At 42.8% G+C, this 19,957-nt stretch overlaps 2 protein-coding genes and 1 pseudogene across 29 annotated transcripts in view; 2 read left to right on the top strand and 1 right to left on the bottom strand.

Moving 5' to 3' along the window:
* Positions 1-19,957, bottom strand: part of UBAC2 (UBA domain containing 2) — an 885,094-nt gene that overhangs the window by 432,533 nt on the left and 432,604 nt on the right. The gene's annotated exons all lie outside the window — the stretch shown is intronic.
* DOCK9 (dedicator of cytokinesis 9) overlaps positions 1-19,957 on the top strand; it is a 298,820-nt gene that overhangs the window by 134,702 nt on the left and 144,161 nt on the right. For all 28 annotated transcript variants that reach the window (XR_007720659.1, XM_050765961.1, XM_050765940.1 and 25 more), the window contains exon 2: positions 441-557. Coding sequence is in view for 27 of the 28 variants with exons in the window: in XM_050765961.1 (XP_050621918.1) it covers positions 441-557 (117 nt within the window). In the remaining variant the exon portion in view is untranslated. The remainder of the gene's footprint in view (positions 1-440; positions 558-19,957) is intronic.
* LOC126940219 (60S ribosomal protein L7-like 1) lies at positions 572-18,169 on the top strand (annotated as a pseudogene).

The following is a 19,957-nucleotide window of genomic DNA, read 5'->3' as shown; positions in this document are numbered from 1 at the left end:
TGAAATAATGAGTCCTGTGCATACGTTTAGGCCCTGGGCCAAGAAGGGATGGTATTGTGGCTGGAGCCATTCTGGGCATCTGACCTTGACTGCCAGGCCGTGGCTGGACACCTAATCAGGGCAGCTCTGGCAGACTCTAAGGCTTGGAAGGGGACATACCTAGTCAGGGATGACCCAAGAAATGATTGGAAGCTCCACCAGAATGCAGAGCTTCCTTTGTGTTTAAATAACTGAACAAGCATCACTCTGTGTAGCAGGACACCATCCAGCATTTTTTTGTCCCTTTGGAAACAACTCTTATTTCTGTTTCTTTCTGATAGCAAAACTAGCATACTCTAATTGTAGAAAATACAAAACATAGAGTAGAGCATATTAAGTTCTTTATCTTAAGAAATGGCATTTGTTTATGAGAATGTCTTGCTTATCTTTTCACCTTCCAGGCAAAGCCAAAGCTAATTGAGCCACTCGACTATGAAAATGTCATCGTCCAGAAGAAGACTCAGATCCTGAACGACTGTTTACGGGAGATGCTGCTCTTCCCTTACGATGACTTTCAGGTAAGTAACGTTATGTTTCTATCCATAGAACCATGTGTTTGATGTTAACAAACAGTATTTTTCTATGTATTGATTTATTATTTGGTTAGTTAATTATGATTTTTTTTTTTTTTAAGACACAGTCTTGCTCTGTCACCCAGGCTTGAGTGCAGTGGTGCCATCTCGGCTCACAGCAACCTCCGCCTCCTGGGTTCAAGCAATTCTCCTGCCTCAGCCTCTCAAGTAACTGGGATTACAGGCATGTGCCACCATGCACGGCTAATTTTTGTATTTTTAGTAGAGACAGGGTTTTGCCATGGTGGCCAGGCTCGTCCCGAACTCCTGGCCTTAAGTGATCTATCTGCCTTGGCCTCTCAAAGTGCTGGGATTACAGGCACGAGCCACCGTGCCCGGCCTAACTATGATTTTTAAAAGATGAAGATAAGATGTTATTTAAGAAAGAAAAGTTATTTTATATTCTTCCAAGCATCCTTCATGAGTTGATAATTTTTAATGGTATTAGTTTTGCATATTAATTATAAGTATGCAAAAATGTGTGTGTGTGTGTGTCTTGAATAAAAGTGCTATACTCTGTCCGGGCTGATTTAGTGGGCACAAGTGCCTTTGTGTCTTTTGAGACTTGTTTTGATTTAGATTTTTTGGCCAAGTACCTTAGAATCTTAATGATGGGCTTTGCTGGGGAGCAGTGGGAGATTTTGTCATGCATTTTTTTAGGATGGCACTTTGGGAGCCTGCCTTCAGAGGCCGTGCACTGTGTGTGGACTCCCAGCAAAGGGTTCAAGGTTAGCCAGGAATGTCCTGAAGTTTACCTCTCTAGTGTAATGTGGGTGCTATTCCTTGGAAGAAATGTGGAGGACTCCACAGCTCCTGCTGTGTGCTGCTCTTTTGGCCTGTGGTTGAGAGACTAACAAGAAGCTGTGAGGCTGCTGAGGAGTGAGAAGGACATTCTTCCTCCAGGAAGAATGCCTTGCAGCGAGTCACCTTGGTCCATTTGGAGGTTCTGGTTGCTTTCCTTGCTCTCCTGGGACCTAATCCTGGCACTTCTTTCTTCTCTCCTTTGATGCTCTTAGTCGGATGCTTCTCTACCTGATGCTGTTACCATTTAAGCCCTGTCTTTTGTGAATCGAGCTGCCTTATATTGTTTTAAGCTTCACTGATTCTTTGTTGTTTGATTCCAAAAGTGTTATATCCATGTACAAAAAGATAAATGAGAGGGAAAATTGAAATAATTGACATGAAAAGCCTCCCCACACCTTCTTTCTAATCCCACCCCACAGAACATAACTTACTGTATACAGCTCTGTGCATACTTCATTGTCTTTAGAAACTTCCATGTTAATAGCAATTGTTAAATTATGATCCTTGAAGTTTTTTTCCCCCACCAAATTTAAGAGACTCCAGCTTACAACAGAGGTGAGAATTTTCACAAATGTTCACTCTTTCTAACTTGTTAGAGATACATGGGCCCCAAAATGATTATTGTTTAGCTCTGTCCTACAGAAAAGGAATGCCCATGGGAATGAAATTGACTATTCATGTGGTGTTGCTGCCAAAGTAACTGGTAAATGGGTTGAGGTCATGCCAAAAAATATCATGCTTTGCGTACTTCATTACATGACTAAACTGCACAGGAACGGATAAATAAATGGGAACCTCTGAATGATGGCTTTTGCCTGTGATTTGGCAACAAATGAAAAGCAAAATCAAATGATTATAAATTATACTCCATGTTGACAAGATTTTCCTGTAGTGTTGTCTGAGGAAGCTAAAGGTTATCTCAAATTTCTCCGAACATGAAGTATGTGTTCTTCTTGGTATTAATTAGAGTAACAACTTTTTTGAGTTTGCAACCTAGAATGAAAAATTCTCTTTGTATGACTGAGATAAAATTGCTTAAGAAACAAACCAAAGAAACAAGATACAGTTAGTTGAGTATCATCTTATCCCAAGGGAACAGGATACCTGGATGTTTAAGGAGTTGCAGAATCAGACAGTTTAAACTTTGAGAAAACTACTGTGTCCCCTTTGCTTATAACTACTCTGGTGATACCAGATGCAAATATTCTAGGAACGGCAAAGAACTCACTAGCATTTTGTGGGCTAAGGAGATGAGCAAATATTATTTTCTGTTTGGGGGGAAGTTTTCCTAGAGATTTAGGAGCTTGAATTTGAGCTTTGATTCTCATCACAGGAATTGTGATGGGCCCCAGTGAAGTTTGGGTACAATTACTTGTTTTCTTATAGACTCTCGCTTTCTCATCAGGTAAGGCCGTGTACTCTGTACTTTCTAGTTAAATTGTCTCTGGTGTTATTAACTGTCTAATTAGCTGGATGAGTGAAAGGTCTTAGCAGTGCCACAGATTCCTTCTCTCTCTGTTTTCTTAGGCAGAATAAGAGCAGAATAATTGTATTATTAGAGGCAGAGGGAACAAATTAGATCGGGAAAAGTGTTTTATTTCATATGGAAAACTAATACCAAGTTGGTTAGGAAATGGCAGCAGCAAAACGCATGCAGAGGGGTGATTTACTGCACTTAAATAATTAAGCAATATAAGTTAACTATTAAAATAATAGAACTTGGTGTACATTTCTGCCAAATATATTTGAAATGACAATTTACTAAAATATAAGCATGGATAGTGGTGATGCTCGTGTACATTTTTCAAGTAGGCACATGTTGATCTTGAGCCTTTACTGGTCCGATCCTAAAGGCATCTACATATTCTGGGAAAATAAGTTGTGTCAAGAAAAGATTTGCAGGTTGCATGTAGTTGCCTGAGGATGACCGAAGAGCATTTGCTACAACAACAGCAAAGAAGAGAGACATGAAGTAAACGTGAATTTTTAAAAATCAAAAGAATAGGCCAGGTGCAGTGGCTCACGCCTGTAATCCTAGCGCTTTGGGAGGCTGAGGCGGGCAGATCACGAGGTCAGGAGTTCGAGACCAGCCTGGCCAATATGGTGAAACCCCGTCTCTACTAAAAAATACAAAAATTAGCCGGGCATGGTGATGCATGCCTGTAATCCCAGCTGCTCAGGAGGCTGAGGCAGAAGAATTGCTTGAAACCGGGAGGCGGAGGTTGCAGTGAGCCAAGATCGCGTCACTGCACTCCAGCCTGGGTGACAAAGCGAGACTCCATCTCAAAACAAACAAACTAATGAAAAAAATCAAAATAATACTTCCCAGCCATCAGGATATTGATGAAGTAGGCCAGGCACGGTGGCTTATGCCTGTAATCCCAGCACGTTGGGAGTCCGAGGCGGGTGGATCACCTGAGGTCAGGTGTTGGAGACCAGCCTGGCCAACATGGCAAAACCCTATCTCTACTAAAAATACAAAAATTAGCCAGGTGTGGTGGCAGGCACCTATAATTCCAGCTACTTGGGAGGCTGAGGCAAGATAATCGCTTGAACCTGGGAGGTGGAGGTTGCAGTGAGCAAAGATCGTGCCATTGCACTCCAGCCTGGGTGACAAGAGGAAAACTCCATCTCAAAAAAAAAAAAAAAAAAAAAGAAAGGGAATATTAATGAAGTAAAGTATATGTGATCGCCATGGCCAGGGACAGGAACACCAAGGGGCCTGCAGCCGTCGCTAGCTGATGGCCCTTCTTTTTGCAGAATCAGATCCTGTTGCTTGGGGGATCTCTGCCATCTCTGCTTTGGCTTCATGGTTCTCCTTGCCAGCAGGATCTTCTCTTCTAGATCTTTCCTACCCTTTAGAGACCACTTGAAATCCCATATTGTCTGAAGCTATTTAAGTCCACAGAAACTTTTTACCCTACTCTCTCAGTTCCTTTCCTACTGCCTGTCTGCACTGTGCACATAAACACTTGAGTATGTGGTCTTGGCCCTTCACAGCCTGCTGCTTAGGCTTCTTGCGTGCTGCAGGTGTCCCCCCACCCCGTGCTGTGGTCCTGAGAAGGTCTGGCTTTGAGCCTCTGTCCTCCCACCCACCTGCCCACCTCCACATGCACAAAATGCCTTCCTTGCTAGGTGCTAGGGTTGAATACCCATTGCTTACCTTACTAATTAGTAAAATTTTTACAAGAATTAGGTTATTTTTCTTTGATTCATCAAGTAAATATTAATACTGTTTGGAACATGTGGCAGTCCCAGTGACTAGATTTGTAAAAGTGTTTGCAGGATCAGTGATTCGGTTTGGCAGAAGTAGGTAATTTCTAAAATTAAAAAGTGCAGGTAAAACAGGGACTGGAGAGTATTTTTTTTTTCCAGTGATTAATAAACCTTTATTTTCTTATTGTTTTGTCATATTACCCAGTTTATTTGGCATAAATCTGAGAACTTACTTTTTCCATGAGCAAAGTTAGAGGTAAACTTTAACAAGCAGTTAGACAGAGGTAATGGTTTTTAGATTGAAAGGCTTTAGGTCAAGCTGTATAAGTTGACTTGTCGCTTAAGACATGATGAGCCTCTGTTTAACTGAAAGTCAAGCCCAGGACGCCTGCCTTTTCCATCAAAGACATGGGATTTGGGTGGCAGCTGACTATTGATTTCCAGTGACGATTCTCCTTCAAGTGGAAGTATTTTTACCTGATGGTCCTGTTGGTGGGGACATTGTTAACCCTGTGATTAACCCACTGAATCTTCATCTGACTTTTAAGCTCCTTGTATCCTGACTTGTTACACAGCTTACTAATGCTTGTGCAACTGTGTAAAGTGATAGAATATGAGAAAAGTAGTGATTAGTAAGAATGTTGGAAGAAATTTATGCTACCATTCATATTTCATAAAAATTAGACTTTGGTGTTTGGTGTAAACAAACAGAGGATAGAGCTTGTATGGAAGGATAAAAAGAGCATGTTGGGCCGGGTTCGTTGGCTGTAACGTGCCTGTAACTGCAGCACTTTGGGTGACCAAGGTGGGAGGATTGCTTGAGCCTAGGAGTTCAAGACCACCCTGGACAGCACAGCAAGACGTCGTCTCTACGAAAAATAAATTTAAAAAATATTAGATACTGGAAAGATGGCAGAGCAAGAGCAAAGAAAAATCCCTTTGGTTCCAGAAAATCTGAAAAAGAGGAAGGCTTATCAAGCCCTGAAAGCCACTCAGGTAAAGCAGGCACTTTTAGCAAAGAAGGAGCAGAAGAAAGGAAAAGGTTCATGTTTAAGTGACTGGAATCATTCCTACATGATTCCCAGCGGCAGAAATGCAACAAGGTGCATCTCGGACAACTAGAAGTGAAACCTCATGCCTTGGAATTGCCAGATAAACATTCCTTGGCCTTTGTTTTACGCATCTAAAGAATTCATGGTGTGACTTTACTGGTGCAGAGAACCATTACAAGACTTTGCCTGAAGATAATTTTCAGTGGTATCTTTGTAAAAGTCATCCCCCCAGAGCCTAAAAATGCTGCTTATAGTAGAACCTTATGTGACCTGGGGATTTCCAATCTGAAGTCTGTCCAAGAACTCATTTTGAAACATGGACAAGCCAAGGTCGAGAATGAGACCATCCCTCTGACAGACAACACAGTGATTGAGGAGCACCTGGGGGAGTTTGGTGTCATTTGCCTGGGAGACCTCACTCATGAAATTGCCTTCCCAGGGAAGTATTTCCAGGAGATCTCATGGGTCTTGTGCCCTTCCCACTTCTCGGTGGCCCATCATGCTACCAAGAATAGAGTGGGCTTCCTCAAGGAGATGGGCTCACCTCGTTATTGGGGTGAACACATCAATCAGCTCAGCCACCAGCTGAACCCGATCCAGAATATCTGAAAGCACAGTGTAGTGGAAGCACATGTTTTGGGTTTTTTGGGAATTATTACCAAGTATCTTCAGAAAGATGATTTCCTGCTTAATCTTCAAAAACCGGAAAGGAAGGGTCAAAGAAAAGACAGTCACTTATGTTCGTGGCAGGCACCTCTCATCACAGTCCAGTTCCAAGGAAAAATTCCAGCGTTTTTGACATTGGCTGCTGCCTCATCTGAAATCAGCATTTGCCATGGAGGAATAGAGGAGGGAGTTCTGCTTAGTTGCATCTTCTGTCTTGGGGTTTAATATTGTGAATGAGTAACTCAAGCTTATGTACAAGGCTCCCTAAGACTCCTGTAACAGTGGACCAAGCCCAGGGGCATAATTGAGTCTGGAGGTTCCTGGAGCCTTGTTTTGAAGACTTGAAATACATAGGAAGGAAGGCACAAAAATAAATACTGAGTTGTCTGTGGGGAAAAAAAAAAATAGCTGGGCATGGTGACGCACACCTGTGGTCCCAGCTACTCGGGAGGCTGAGGTGGGAGGATCACTTGAGCCTAACAGTTTGAGGCTGCAGTGAGCCATGATTGTGCTTCTGTGGTCTGGCCTGGGTGACAGAGTGAGACCCTGTCTCAAAAGCACGTTGTATCCCACTTCTGGATATATGCCCCTAAGACTTGGAAGCAGGGACTCAAAGAGAGATTTGTTCACCCCTATTGAGATCAGCATTATTTACAGTAGCTGAGAGGGGGAAGCAACCCAAGTGTCCGTCAAGGGATAAATGGAGAAACAAAATGTGGGATTTACATCCAATGGAATATTATTCAGCCTGAAAAGGGAAGCAACTCCTGTCCCATGTTACAATATGGATGGACCCTGAGGGTGTTATGCTCAGTGGATAAGCCAGTCACAGAAGGACAAATACTGTTCAATTCCACATACGTAACGTCCCTAAAGAATCAGATTCATCAGAGGCAGAAAGTAGAATGATGGTTACTAGGGATGGAGGTGGGGAGCAAAGGGGAGTTATTGTTCAATGAGAACAGAGACACAGTTGGAAACATGAAAAGAATTTTGGAGATGGATGGTGGTGATGGTTGAAAAATGAGAATGTACTTAATGCCACTGAACTGTACACTTAAAAATGGTTAAGATGGTATATTTTATGTTTTATGTATTTAAAAATAACGATTTTTTAAAAGCATAGGATTTCATTATAGGATTTCTGTGCTATATTTATGGGAGGGAAACTGTTGTCATCCTTAGAACTGTTTGCAAAATCAGGTCAAGGAGTGAGTCCTTAGGTGCTTTTCCCACTGATACTCATGGTGTATTACCTATATAAATGTCTTAGCAAGAGAACTGAAAAGAAAGGATAGGAGTGCAGACCAAAGATTATTCATAATTGACAATCCTAGAAATTTTACTTTTCGGAAATGTTTGAATACAAGAGAATCCTAGAATGTTCTCAGCATTGTATAGAAAAATGTGCTTGCTCCATTTCCCTTTCAATAACATCCTGAGTTTTATTTTTCCTCTGGTTCTTTTCCTCTTCTACTTACATGAGACTGATAATGATCTACAAATCACTGAAATGGAGAGGAAGCCGTGCCTGCTGCTTACAAAGGCCTGGAAGTCCCTGATCTCATTTCCCATCTGTCCTTTTGAAAAGAAAAAAACTTATTTTCACGATGTTTTGTTCTCACTTTTTTATTATATACAGCCAAAAGAAAAAAAAAAAACACCTCAATACTTTGTTTTTGGCTTTTTATTGAAAAGTGTTCTTTCATAAATTCCTTGAAATTTTTATCAGTTAGAATTCAGTGGCCAATAGTGTAACTTTCTGTGAGCATTGTGGTTTCTGGGATATTAGTTCATGTCTAGGCTTAGACCTAACTGAAAAATCTGGATAAATTATGTTTCTGGGCCGGGCGCGGTGGCTCACGCCTGTAATCCCAGCACTTTGGGAGGCTGAGGCAGGCAGATTACCTGAGGTCAGGAGTTCGAGACCAGCCTGGCCAAGATGGTGAAACCCCATCTCTACCAAAAATATAAAAATTAGCCGAGCGTGATGGCGGGTGCCAGTAATCCCAGCTACTCGGGAGGCTGAGGCAGGAGAATCGCTTGAACTCAGGAGGCAGAGGTTACAGTGAGCCAAGATTGCGCCACTGCACTCCAGCCTAGGCAATGAGAGCGAAAGTCCGTCTCAAAAAAAAAAAAAAAAAAAAAAAATTCTGAATAGACACTTCTAAACCTCCAGGAGATGAGAATTTTAATTCTAGTTCAAGTAATGCCTTTTACAGGAAATAGTGATCGCTGTTTTTTGTTGTTGTTGTTGTTTTTTTTTTTTTGTTTTTTTAAATTATCATCACATAGTCCTTAAAAATAAAAGCTTACTTTTCAGGTAGCACTGATCAGCTGAGCTTAAGGGTATATTTATTTAACTTATGTTTATTCTTAAACAACTTGTGAAAGGACTCAGCTTTGTGAGGTACTTGGAACCATGAAGATAAGCTAGGATCCTTGCTTTTAAAATGCTCATAACTTAGGAGAGGAGATAAAGGTGTGTCTTAATATTAATAAGCAGGGGACTAGGACCCGTGTCATGACATAAATCTAGTCCCATGGGAATCTATTGTGGAAGTATTGTTTGAGAGCTTAGTGGAACACCCAGGTGCTAGGAGCTCTTGAAGTGGCTGGAAACGCGGAAGTCCAGCGCTGAGAGAAGTTGTGTTTAAAAAGGAAGATCTGGATTCATCCACAGAAAAGTGAGACAGGCAAGAAAGGGGCTGAGAGCATGACGGACTGAAGCCTGGGCTAGTGCCTTCATTTAGGAAACAGCAGGGGAAGCAGAGACAGAAGTTAGGCTAAGAACCAGGAAATGGAGGAGAAGAGTTGGAAGAAGGCAGGCAGAGTGGGCAGACAGTCTCTCCGCGGCTAGGGAGGTCCCGAGAAAGGGCAGTGGAGTTGGTGACCGGGCAGGGGTAAAGAAGTGAGTGGGGAGACACAGGTTAGAGTAAGCTGGAAACAGAAAAAGGAATCAGAGTGACTCAGAGCAGTGACAAGGTCTGCGGGAGGTTTTACCAGGATTGGGAAAGCAAGAGTCAGCTGAGAAGGGTGAAAGCTAGGCATGGAGAAGAGATGGAAGATACAGGATAATGTGGTCTGAGTTTTGAAGCAGGGCCTTTCATGGGGTCTCAGGGGAGGGAATTAAGGGTTTTTTAGGGGAAGAGTTGAGGAAGGAGAGATACTGCCAGCTCCAAATAGAAGGAGAGGATTGTGTATTGAAAAGTGTAGTGGCAGATGGTGCTGAGGGAGCTAATGTCAAGCTGGCCTGGGGCAGGGGGAGCTTGGGCGAGTAAGGGTTTGGAAGGCAGACCATGAGGAGTGGCAGGGGGAGCAGCAAGTGTCATCAGCTTGTTCTCCCCCTGCTGGAACCATCACCACGGCCTTTGTCTGTCTCTCTTACCTGGATTAATGCGAGAGACTTCTCTCAAGTCTTCTGGGTTCTCTCCTTGCCCTCTTCCAGTGGGTCCTAACAGTGTAGCTGGAGAGGTTGTTTAAAAAGTGAGTCAGAGGATATCATTCCTGTGTTCAGAATCCCCCAGCAAAGGCCTTACAGTGGCCCAAGGGTCCCTGTGACCTTGTTTCCCATTTACTCCCAGGCCTTCTCCCAGCTCGCCTCTCCCACCACCCGCTGTCTGTCTGCAGCCACACTGGCCTCCTTGGGCTCCTGTCTCCCTCCCGAGGCAGGCTTCTGGCTTGGGACCTATCCTCTCCCTGCAAATTCTTTACCTGGCTATCTCTTGCCCCCTGCAAACCTTTTTCCAAATCTAACCTTTGCAGTGAGGCTGTTGCTAACTGCTGCACCTCCATCCTGCTTTGGCCTTGCTGGTCCTCTCTACCTTGCTCTGATTTCTTTTTTCTCTCCCTGTCTCTTACGAACTTCTCACACTGGTATATGTTCTTGTTTCTTACGTAGACTTCAGGAGGCAGGGATCTTAGTTTTTAAGCATGTGGAACAAGTGGTAGATATTCAATAAATATTTGTAGAATTAAACAAATGAATTATCAACCAAGAGGGGGGTCTTTCCACTGAAGATTTCAATGAAAACCATTAGCCTTGTTGGAAACGTCAGGCACCTGGGAATAGAGAAGAGAAAGGATGGATGGCCGTGATGGTGGCAGGACGTGGGTGAGAGTGAGTGACCCAAGGTCCTAAAATGACCTCCCAGGGAGTCGACGCTGGAGAGTCTTTGGAGGTGGACCCTGGACTGGGAAAAGAAGATACCAGAGGGCCCAGAGGATGAAGGAGCAAAAATACTTGGTGTGGGGTAGTTGGAGGGGTACCAGGGCACACTCAGGGAAGGGACGTGTCAGTGTCTGAGAGCTCACGAGAGAGGGTGTGGTGATAACATGGACCATGGCTGAGACTTTAGACAGCTCTTGGGTGAGGAGAATCAGCATGTAACAAAGCATTAAATCATTTGGAAGAAATCCAGAAAATCGTAGATGTGCATTCAGCCCAACTACCAGGCCTACTAAACATCAATCAGATATAAAATCTAATTGAAGTAAGAAGTTAAGGGTAGAGCTCTTCAAGTGGCTATTTTGAGCATTTAAGCTTGAGCTGGATTCCCAGGTCCCTGGAAGATGTATGTTACAAGCTTTCTCATTAGAAATATTGCAGGAAAAGGAAGTGATTTACGAACATTTAGAATCATTGTTTCCTTGACTGATTCATTTGTTCTTTAATTTGTTTAAAACCATCTTGCTTAGCTCACCAAACTTCAAGAATATCAGCATTTGACTGTGCAAATTCAGTGTTATTTTCCTAAACTGAAGGAAGTGTTAAGGATGAAAATTGCTTCTGAAAAACAACTTCTATGCTAGAGTCCGTATCAGCAACCACAGAAGCATATTGGGGAAGCACAATTAACTTTGTATTTGTACCAGCCTTTCTAAATGAAGGTGGAGGTCTGATAGGGTAGGAGGATGATCTGGCCATGACCCCGCCATCCTTGAGTGAGGTTCAGCTGATTGGCACCTCACAGGGTTCTCCCGTCTTCCTCACCGCTCCAAGGGTATCCCTCTGCAGCCCCATGCGCTGTTACAGGCAGGGGAGGGTGTGTGGGCGGCTGTGTCCCCATGTGCCCTGGCATAGGACCGTAGGGGATGTGATTGAACATGTTACGCGGGAGCAGGGCACGCACACGGAACACAGTGTAGCGGTGCCCTCAGGAGCCAGAGAACTCAGCGGAACCGTGATGCCTCCTGCTGAAACAATTAGGGTACAAGATCAGTGTGTTGATTTTTATGTTTACAAAGTATTTTATCATTTTCTTTATTTTTTTTCCCTCAGCCTGCTGAGGGTAGTAGCTTTTTTTTTTTTTCCTTCATATAGTGGACACTGTGACATGATTTTTGTTCCATGTTGTGGTCAGGAAAACCTAGGATCAAGTAGGGAGTTGACATTAACTACATATGTAACTAGATAAAAGCACACACGTATGAAATACCACCGGTATACATCAAGTGAATGTAAGATGTTATTCTCTTATCCTGAATGAAGGTTATTGATGAACCCATTAGTCCATTATTGTATGTTTGTGTTCCTCATGAGAGGTCACATTCTTCTTTTCTTTTTAAAATGACATTTAGCTGACATTTTAAATATGTCAGAGAGAATGGTGAAATTCTACAATTGGTGGAACTGGATAAATGCAGACCATATTTGTAAACCAATAAGGGATAGAAGGACAATTTTATCCATGTGATTAGTGTATATGTCTTAGGATACTAAAGAAGATCAACAGGCATGGATAGAGGAAGATTTGAACTAAGGATATCATCTTCCATCGGGGTAGCCTAATCAGATGGAAATTTATGAAGTATACACTGTGTCTCCAGCATTCATTGCTATCCCTCTTTATTATGATTATTTGTAACTATGAAACTGCTTATTTTTCCCCTAAATAGAAAATAAAGCCTCCATGAGAATAGAAAGCCATAATTTTTTTAAAAAATTATAAACCATAGTTTTTTGAAAATTCATGTTTGCATTAGCCAACATTCCTACAACAGTATTTTATCCATAGTAGGCACTTAAGGGGTATTACACAAATGGTGGATATGAGAACTTGGCACCAGTGGCCTTTGAGGTCATTAGAGCGTATCTCAAGGTGGCAAATCATGGGAGCAGAAGAAAAGGAGCCACAGTATGTTTGCATGCAAAAACAAACACACACAAACCAAGAGTCTTTAAAGGAAATGGAAATCCAGGTTTTGGTCTCAGAATTCCTAGATGTCATTTAACATATTACCAGGCACAAAATTCTCTATGGCTTCTAAAACAAAAATAAGTCCTGCTATGTCTGTATCTCTGCCTTTTTCTACCAGCGTTGCCTGGAAGAACCTAGATAATATTGAGTGTGTCCCACATGGGTTTGAGCAACACTCTCGAGTGTGTGAATGAGATCCAAAGAGGACAGATTCAGTGAGTTCATCAAAGTCCCTGATGTCAGAAGTCCTAGAGTCAGAGTGCCTTCCCCATCTGCTTAGCATTATATCTACAAAGCTGACTCTGCGCTGTGTTTGAAGTAAGACTCTGGATGACAGCCCAGGAGCTGAAATGCTGCTCTGATAGGAGCAGCGTGGCGCTGGTCAACTCAGAGGGATTTGAGTGAAATTATACTCCGTGCATAAGTGAAACCTTACATAGGGATGATGGGTGGCACATTAGGGAGTATGTCTTCCTAAGACAAGTCCTGAAGGAAAGTTCATTGGTGTGTCAAGATGTGTAAATACAGTCATGCACTGCATAATGACCTTTCAGTCAACAATGGTGGTCCCATCAAATTATAATGCTGTATTTTACCATACCTTTTCTGTGTTTAGATATGTTTAGGTACACACATACTTCCATTGTGTTACGTCTCCCTGCAGTAGTCAGCACAGTCCCATGCTGTACAGGTTTGTGGCCTAGGAGTAATAGGCTATACCCTGTAGCCTACGTGCGTGGTAGGCTATACCATCTAGGTTTGTGAGCACACTTTATCACGTCTGCACAAGGAGAAAGTCACCTAATGATGCATTTCTCAGAATGTATCTCCAGAGTTATGCAACACATAACTATGATGGACATGTTTTAACTTGAAGCTTATCCACCGTGCTAGATGTCCACACAAAATTATGGTCCTTTTAGCAACTAAAATAGAATTCTAAAGAAAGACAACCGGCCGGGCGCGGTGGCTCACGCCTATAATCCCAGCACTTTGGGAGGCCGAGGCAGGTGGATCATGAGGTCAGGAGATCGAGACCATACTGGCTAACACGATGAAACCCCGTCTCTACTAAAAATACAAAAAGTTAGCTGGGCGTGGTGGCGGGCACCTACCCGAGTAGCAGCTACTCGGGAGGCTGAGGCAGGAGAATGGCGTGAGCCTGGTAGGCGGAGCTTGCAGTGAGCTGAGATCACGCCACTGCACTCCAGCCTGGGTGACAGAGCGAGACTGTCTCAAAAAAAAAAAAAAAAAAAAAAAAAAAAAAAGACAACCAGAGACACATGCAGACAACTGGAAAACAAAAGAAAGTACACTTACTTACACCTACCTCAAGGTTGAGTGGAATGCGCGTGAAAGAGTTGGTAGGTGCTCTAGACGCTAGAGGTAGTGACGGGACCCAAGATGTAGTCATATGTCCACAGGGGTTTTCACTCAGGTCTGTCTCTTATTACTCTGATCCTTTCATAAGTTATAAACCTTCCTAAAACTCAGTTTTCTTAATCTGTAATTCAGTGATGACATTTCCCCTAAAATTTGGTCCTCACAGATGTTTGAGAATCCAAAGAGATACCACCATCCAGGAGACCTCTGCATGCCCTTGCTGCTGCCCTTCCATTGGTGGGGAGACGCTGGGTTACCAGGGAGCTTATTACAACCTCTATTCTCTCCTCTAGGGAATGTCATTTTATTTTTGAGGGTGGCTGTTTTTAGTTGCCACCCTCAACTTTAGTTGTTCAGCAGGCTGAATCCCTTACTAAACGGGAAGCCAGACATGCCACTTGGGCCCCGAATGACCACAAGGCTACTCCTGGTTTTCTGGGTAACTCTCCTGTCCTCAGCTGTGCAGTAGTACTTAGGAAGTGATTTTAAAATTGCTTCTTTGTAAGACCAAAAAAAATACGATTCTTTACAAAAATGCACTTAATTGATAACTAGTTATTAAGGCTTCTGAACATTTATGTTACTTAGTTTACTGCATTTTAATAAACAATCGTGTGTGCTCTTCCATTTGAGGGATTTGAGAAGGTAGCAGAATGAAATTCATATGACCCTCAAAGGTCTACTGAAATCTGACTTTTTAGGAAGCAGTACATTATTTGGTGAAAGGAACCGTCTGACGTCTCACGTGTTGCTGAGACGCTGTTTCATTTGGAACCTCATGTGATCTCACAACTAAATTGTGCAGTCCCTCTTTTGAAGTCCCAACTTCACATTTACTCAGCAACATTCATCTTGTGTCAGGTGTTCTGCTGGGTATTGGAGAATTAAAGATGAATAACATGGTCAGATTCTCAAGTCTGGCAGGAGACACAGAAGTATCTTTGAGTAATCTCAGCAGAATGGTACGTGTGCCTGAGACCGGTCTGAGCAACTTGGTGCCAGTCAGAGGGGCCTGGTGCATTAGGGAATCAGAAATAGTCCATGTTGCTGGATGGTTGGAGAAGGGCAGAAGAATCCAGCAAAGTTAGTACGGTTGGTCACAAAAGGTCTTAGGTCATGCTGAGGAGTTTGGATTTTATTCTGGTGGCAATGAGGCGTCATTGAAAGAATTTCAGCGGAGGCACGATGCTGTCAGATGAGAGATTTAGAAAGACAAATGGCAGCTGTGCAGAGAATAGATAAGAGAGATGATAGAGGGAAGATGGGCCTACTGGTTAGGGTGCTGCACTGTGGTTTGTGCATTTTTGTACTTTGTACTCTGTACTTTGACATCAGGCAGAGTGAAGGGTGGCTCTGTTGAAGGACCAGAGAAAGAAATGGGGGACCATGCAGGTGCCCGTGAAGAGGAGCAGTTAAAGAGGCAGAGAAGGCCCCCCCACCTCAAGACCACCAAAAAGATGGATTATAGAATCTGTGTTAGGAGAGCTTAGGCTCAAATAGTCCATGAGAAATGTGTAATTCTCTGCTCGTATCAAGACTCAGCCCAGCCCCTGCGGTGAGTCACGCCTGTAATCCTAGCACTTTAGGGGGCCAAGGTGGGACAACTGCTTGAGCCTAGGAGGTCAAGGCTGCAGTGAGCCACGATCACACCACTGCACTCCAGCCTGGGCAACAGAGCAAGACCCTATGTCTTAAAAAGCAACAACAACAAAAAAAACTCAGCCCTTGTAATGTTTTAAATGTGTTCCTTGGGAATTGGCTTTCATTAAACTCCTTCCAGAAACCTAAATGGAATTCCTTCTTCAGCCTCTCTGTCCTATGCTTTGCTCATTTTCTTAATTATTAGCGAATTAAACATGGAGGCTCTTTAGGCAGCTGTTCCCTGAATATGGAATTTGTCTGACGTTAATAGAACGTCGTGGGTTAACTGCCAAGACATGAACCGTGAGGTAAAATGTGGAAACGCCCTGTGTAAATTTTAGTTTCCAGTCTAGCTTGGTACTGAATCCTCTGAAAAAGCAAGTCATATGCTCTGAAACAAATGCATCTGCCAGATACTTGGAAAGGTTTCATCACCTCTGCGCTCAGCGTTTCAGCGATGTTTGCAGAGTTGTTGAATAGTAATGTTTGATACTGCACTCGATACAAAATATTTAATGTACAGACCAGTGCAACCATGTGGGGTTTCCAGCAGATACCAGAGGGACATAATTCTGCAGAGACGTGAGGCACCATGCAGTTTGGCTGAGGCCTAGAGACAAAAGGAAGGAGCTCTTGTGAGCCATCTAAGAGGGAGTAGCTTGCAATCAGAGATAACTTTAGAACATGGATGTGGACGTTATCCATTTGGCCCAGCTGAGAACAATAAAAATTGAACCCAGGGTTAACTCAGTGAGGGAGATAGGCCAGGCCCAGGGAATGCTCCTGAAGAGCTCAATCTTGGCTTGGACCTCCTGGGCTTTGCTTTTTGGCTGCATCCAGGTCCCCCCATCTCCTGAGCCCTGCCCCCGCCCCAGGCCCACCCTAAGAGCTGCCCTTCCTTCAGCAGATTCAAGTACTGTTTCTCTGACAAATGCATGAAGTCCTCAGGTGTTTGAAGGGATAGTTCTAAGTAAATGAAAACAATCACAAAAATAAGCACAAGCACGGATGCTTTACATGAGATTACAAAGAGGAGAGAGGATTGATGGCTCCACAGTTAAGCCTAAGGGTAGACTGGAATTGATGGGGTCTGAGGCCTGCTGAGCTTCTGTAACAGGTGGTCACTGTGGACCCCAGGCTTCCTTCTCTTGGATTTTAGGTCATCCTCAGTCCTCAGAGAATAGACCGTCTTAGAGGCAGGACCCCAGTTACCCTGAAATGCCCCTCCAGCTCCCTAGGTTTGCAGTCCTGCTCTCACTGACAGTTCACTCCTAAAGAGAAGCGTCTTCCCCTCTCCTGACTCAGTGTCTCAGTTGGAGTGCGGTGGTCTCCCCTTTCTTCGGGTTGGCTCTCGAGAACTACCTGGGAGGCTGCTGGGTACTCCCCATCTCTTCCTGCCTCAGAGCCTGTGCTCCCCTTTTGGACTGTCCCGATGTTTGTTTCTCTGTTGAGGGAGGAAACTCCCAGCTCTCTGCTCCTTTGAACAGCAGAGATGTGGAGACACTCTGTCACCGGTTCCAGCAGCTGGCTCAGGTTACAGCCCACCCGCTTCTTTGGGAGATTGTCTTTAGCTCATGGTCCCAGGGCAAGGGTGGGCCTATTGTTGGTCTTTTAATTAAAATTTTATAAAATATGATGTTTTAAATATCCCATGGATTTGCATACTTCCCACCAGGAATTAAGAGGGCTATTTTGTTATAGTTTAAGCCCATTGTAAAGTAGTTAATAAAAAATCCAGTGCCATGAGTTGAGAAGGTTAGAAAAATAAGATACATCTTTGTTAATACTCACTGTTATATTTATTTAAATCTACGTAGTGAATCTTCCCTCCTTTTTACCCAACAATTCTTTCCATAAAGAAAAATAATTAAGGTAATGCAACTGTGATTCAAAGCAAATATGGTATTCATCTTTTTTCTTTTTTCTGGATGCCTTTTATGTTTTAGTTTCTTACAAAGCAATTTCCAGCACTCAGATAAACCATTTGAGAGGAACAGACTTAGAATTCCATACTCAGAACTGTGGGATTTTTAAACCACAAAGGAAACCTAGAGATCCTAGAAGAGTGTTCTGTGGATGTGGAAAGTTCAAATATCCCCCAAGACTGCACAGCTAATTAGAGGCAAAGCTGGGGTAAGGACTCAGGTTTCCTGGCTCTCAACTCAAATCTCTTTCCAATATCATTTCTCAAATTCTAACATCGGAAGTTGACTGAAACGATTCACTTCACATTTCTTGTGGTTTGAAACATGAGCTTCTCAGAATCTTCAGCTTCAGTGGGGCCAGGGTAACGTGTTGGCTGCCACCGATGGAGGCCACACAGAGCCCCGGCCAGGTTGGGGTCAGGAACGTAGTTAGGAGGGAGAGATTCCACATTTAAGCTGCAGAGACAGCAGTGAGTGATGATAGAAGCAAGAAACGCCAGAGGCCCCAGGGGTCGGCCCAGGTGAGGAAACAGGTACCTCCACTCACTCCCTTTAGGTGGGCCTGCCCTGCTGCCCAGGGCTAAGTGGCTTCCCACAGTGGCTCAGAAACATCACAGTAACCCCAGTGTTTGGCGGGGATCATTTCAACTAAGAGGAAAAAACTTTTTTTTTTTTTTTTTTTTTTTTTTTTTTTTTTTTTGAGACGGAGTCTCGCTCTGTCGCCCAGGGTGGAGTGCAGTGACCGGATCTCAGCTCACTGCAAGCTCCGCCTCCCGGGTTCACGCCATTTTCCTGCCTCAGCCTCCCGAGTAGCTGGGACTACAGGTGCCCGTCACCTCGCCCGGCTAGTTTTTTTGTGTTTTTTAGTAGAGACGGGGTTTCACCGTGTTAGCCAGGATGGTCTCGATCTCCTGACCTCATGATCCGCCCATCTCGGCCTCCCAAAGTGCTGGGATTACAGGCTTGAGCTACCGCGCCTGGCCTTTTTTTTTTTTTTTTTTTTTTTTTTTTTTTTTTAAGTAAAAAGGATCTATTTGAAATTTGTCATTCCAAACTAGACTTGGAGAAAGTTGTAAATTTCACTCTTTTTATTCTGGGAGCAACTCTGTGCTTTTCTAGCTCATTCTGTTAAAAAAAAAGAAAAAGAAAAAGAAAAACAAACTGTCCCATAAATATTGAGACTGGGGCTCTCAGGTGTCTGTGCATCCTCATATAAGAACTTTGGGAAAGGATGTCACCCCTTTTTCTTCCTTTTTAATTATGCCTGTGATTTTGTGGAACTTCCTGTAAGACTCCTGTCCATATTTGCTGAAGGTAACTAAGAATTTCTTAGTGTCAAAGGCCACATGTTTAACCTAAGTAATGATACTGACTGAAAATAATTTGCCTTCTATTATAATAGCTAGGAAAGAGCTTTTATCTATCTATCTTTCTATCTGTTGATCATCTATCTATCTATCTGCCTTTCTTTTTTTCTTTTTTCTTTTTCCTTTTCTTTCTTGCAGGTGCATACCTTGGTAAAGGGCTTTTATTTTGAAATTATGTTTATGCTGTGAGATTTCTATCCCAATAGTTATCTGAGATGCTAGCAATGTTTAGGTTTAATTTTCAGACACATATTACACTAATTATGGTGTGAAATGTTTTTTTCCCCCTTCCCTTTTCAAATGTACAGATTTCTTAGCAGAATGGAAATGGTTTGTTTCCAGACATAGAAATAGGACTGGTATGCTTTGAATACCCACCTTGATGTTGATTTATATAAAGTGGATATAAAGGATATAAACCCATCTTTTAGCAGAAATATGGTTTTAACTGATAGAAAAGTAGAAAAGAATACCACAGCTATGAAAAAGAAAACTTGGCTTATTATTGAGAAGCGCTTTAGTGCTTTTGGAGTATAAATCTCTTAGTATTGACTTGGACTTGTCTGTAAGCCAAATAAATAAAACTATAGAAATTTAATGTGAATCAGTTTGGCATAAAGTAGATGATTATCTGAATATGACTTTTAATACATAAAATCTGTGGAGAAATTAAAACAGAGCGTTCACTATAAGCTATAGTCTTCCCTTGTCAGTTTCTATAATGGACCAGATAACTTTTTGTAATAATAGGGGAAAAAAACTTACATGCAAGTAATGGTTGTTATTGGTGGATTCCTAGTTCTGTCTCCATTGACTGTTTTATTCATTCTTTTCTTTTCCCTCCCTCCCTTCCTTCCTTCCTTCCTTCCTATCTTTCTCTTTCTTTCTTTCTTTCTTTCTTTCTTTCTTTCTTTCTTTCTTTCTTTCTTTCTTTCTTTCTTTCTTTCTCTTTCTTTTCTTTCTTTCTCTTTTTCTTTCTTTTCTTTTGTTGAGACTGGGTCTTGCTCCATCACCCAGGCTGTAGTGCAGTGGCCTGGTCACAGCTCACTGCAGCCTCGAACTTTTGGTCTCAAGAGATCCTCCCATTGCAGC

The sequence above is a fragment of the Macaca thibetana genome, chromosome 17, assembly GCF_024542745.1.
Source record: "Macaca thibetana thibetana isolate TM-01 chromosome 17, ASM2454274v1, whole genome shotgun sequence".
In the NCBI taxonomy this organism is placed as follows: Eukaryota; Metazoa; Chordata; class Mammalia; order Primates; family Cercopithecidae; genus Macaca; species Macaca thibetana.
Note: the sequence above shows the minus strand (reverse complement) of the source record. Positions and strands in the feature narration are given on the sequence as shown.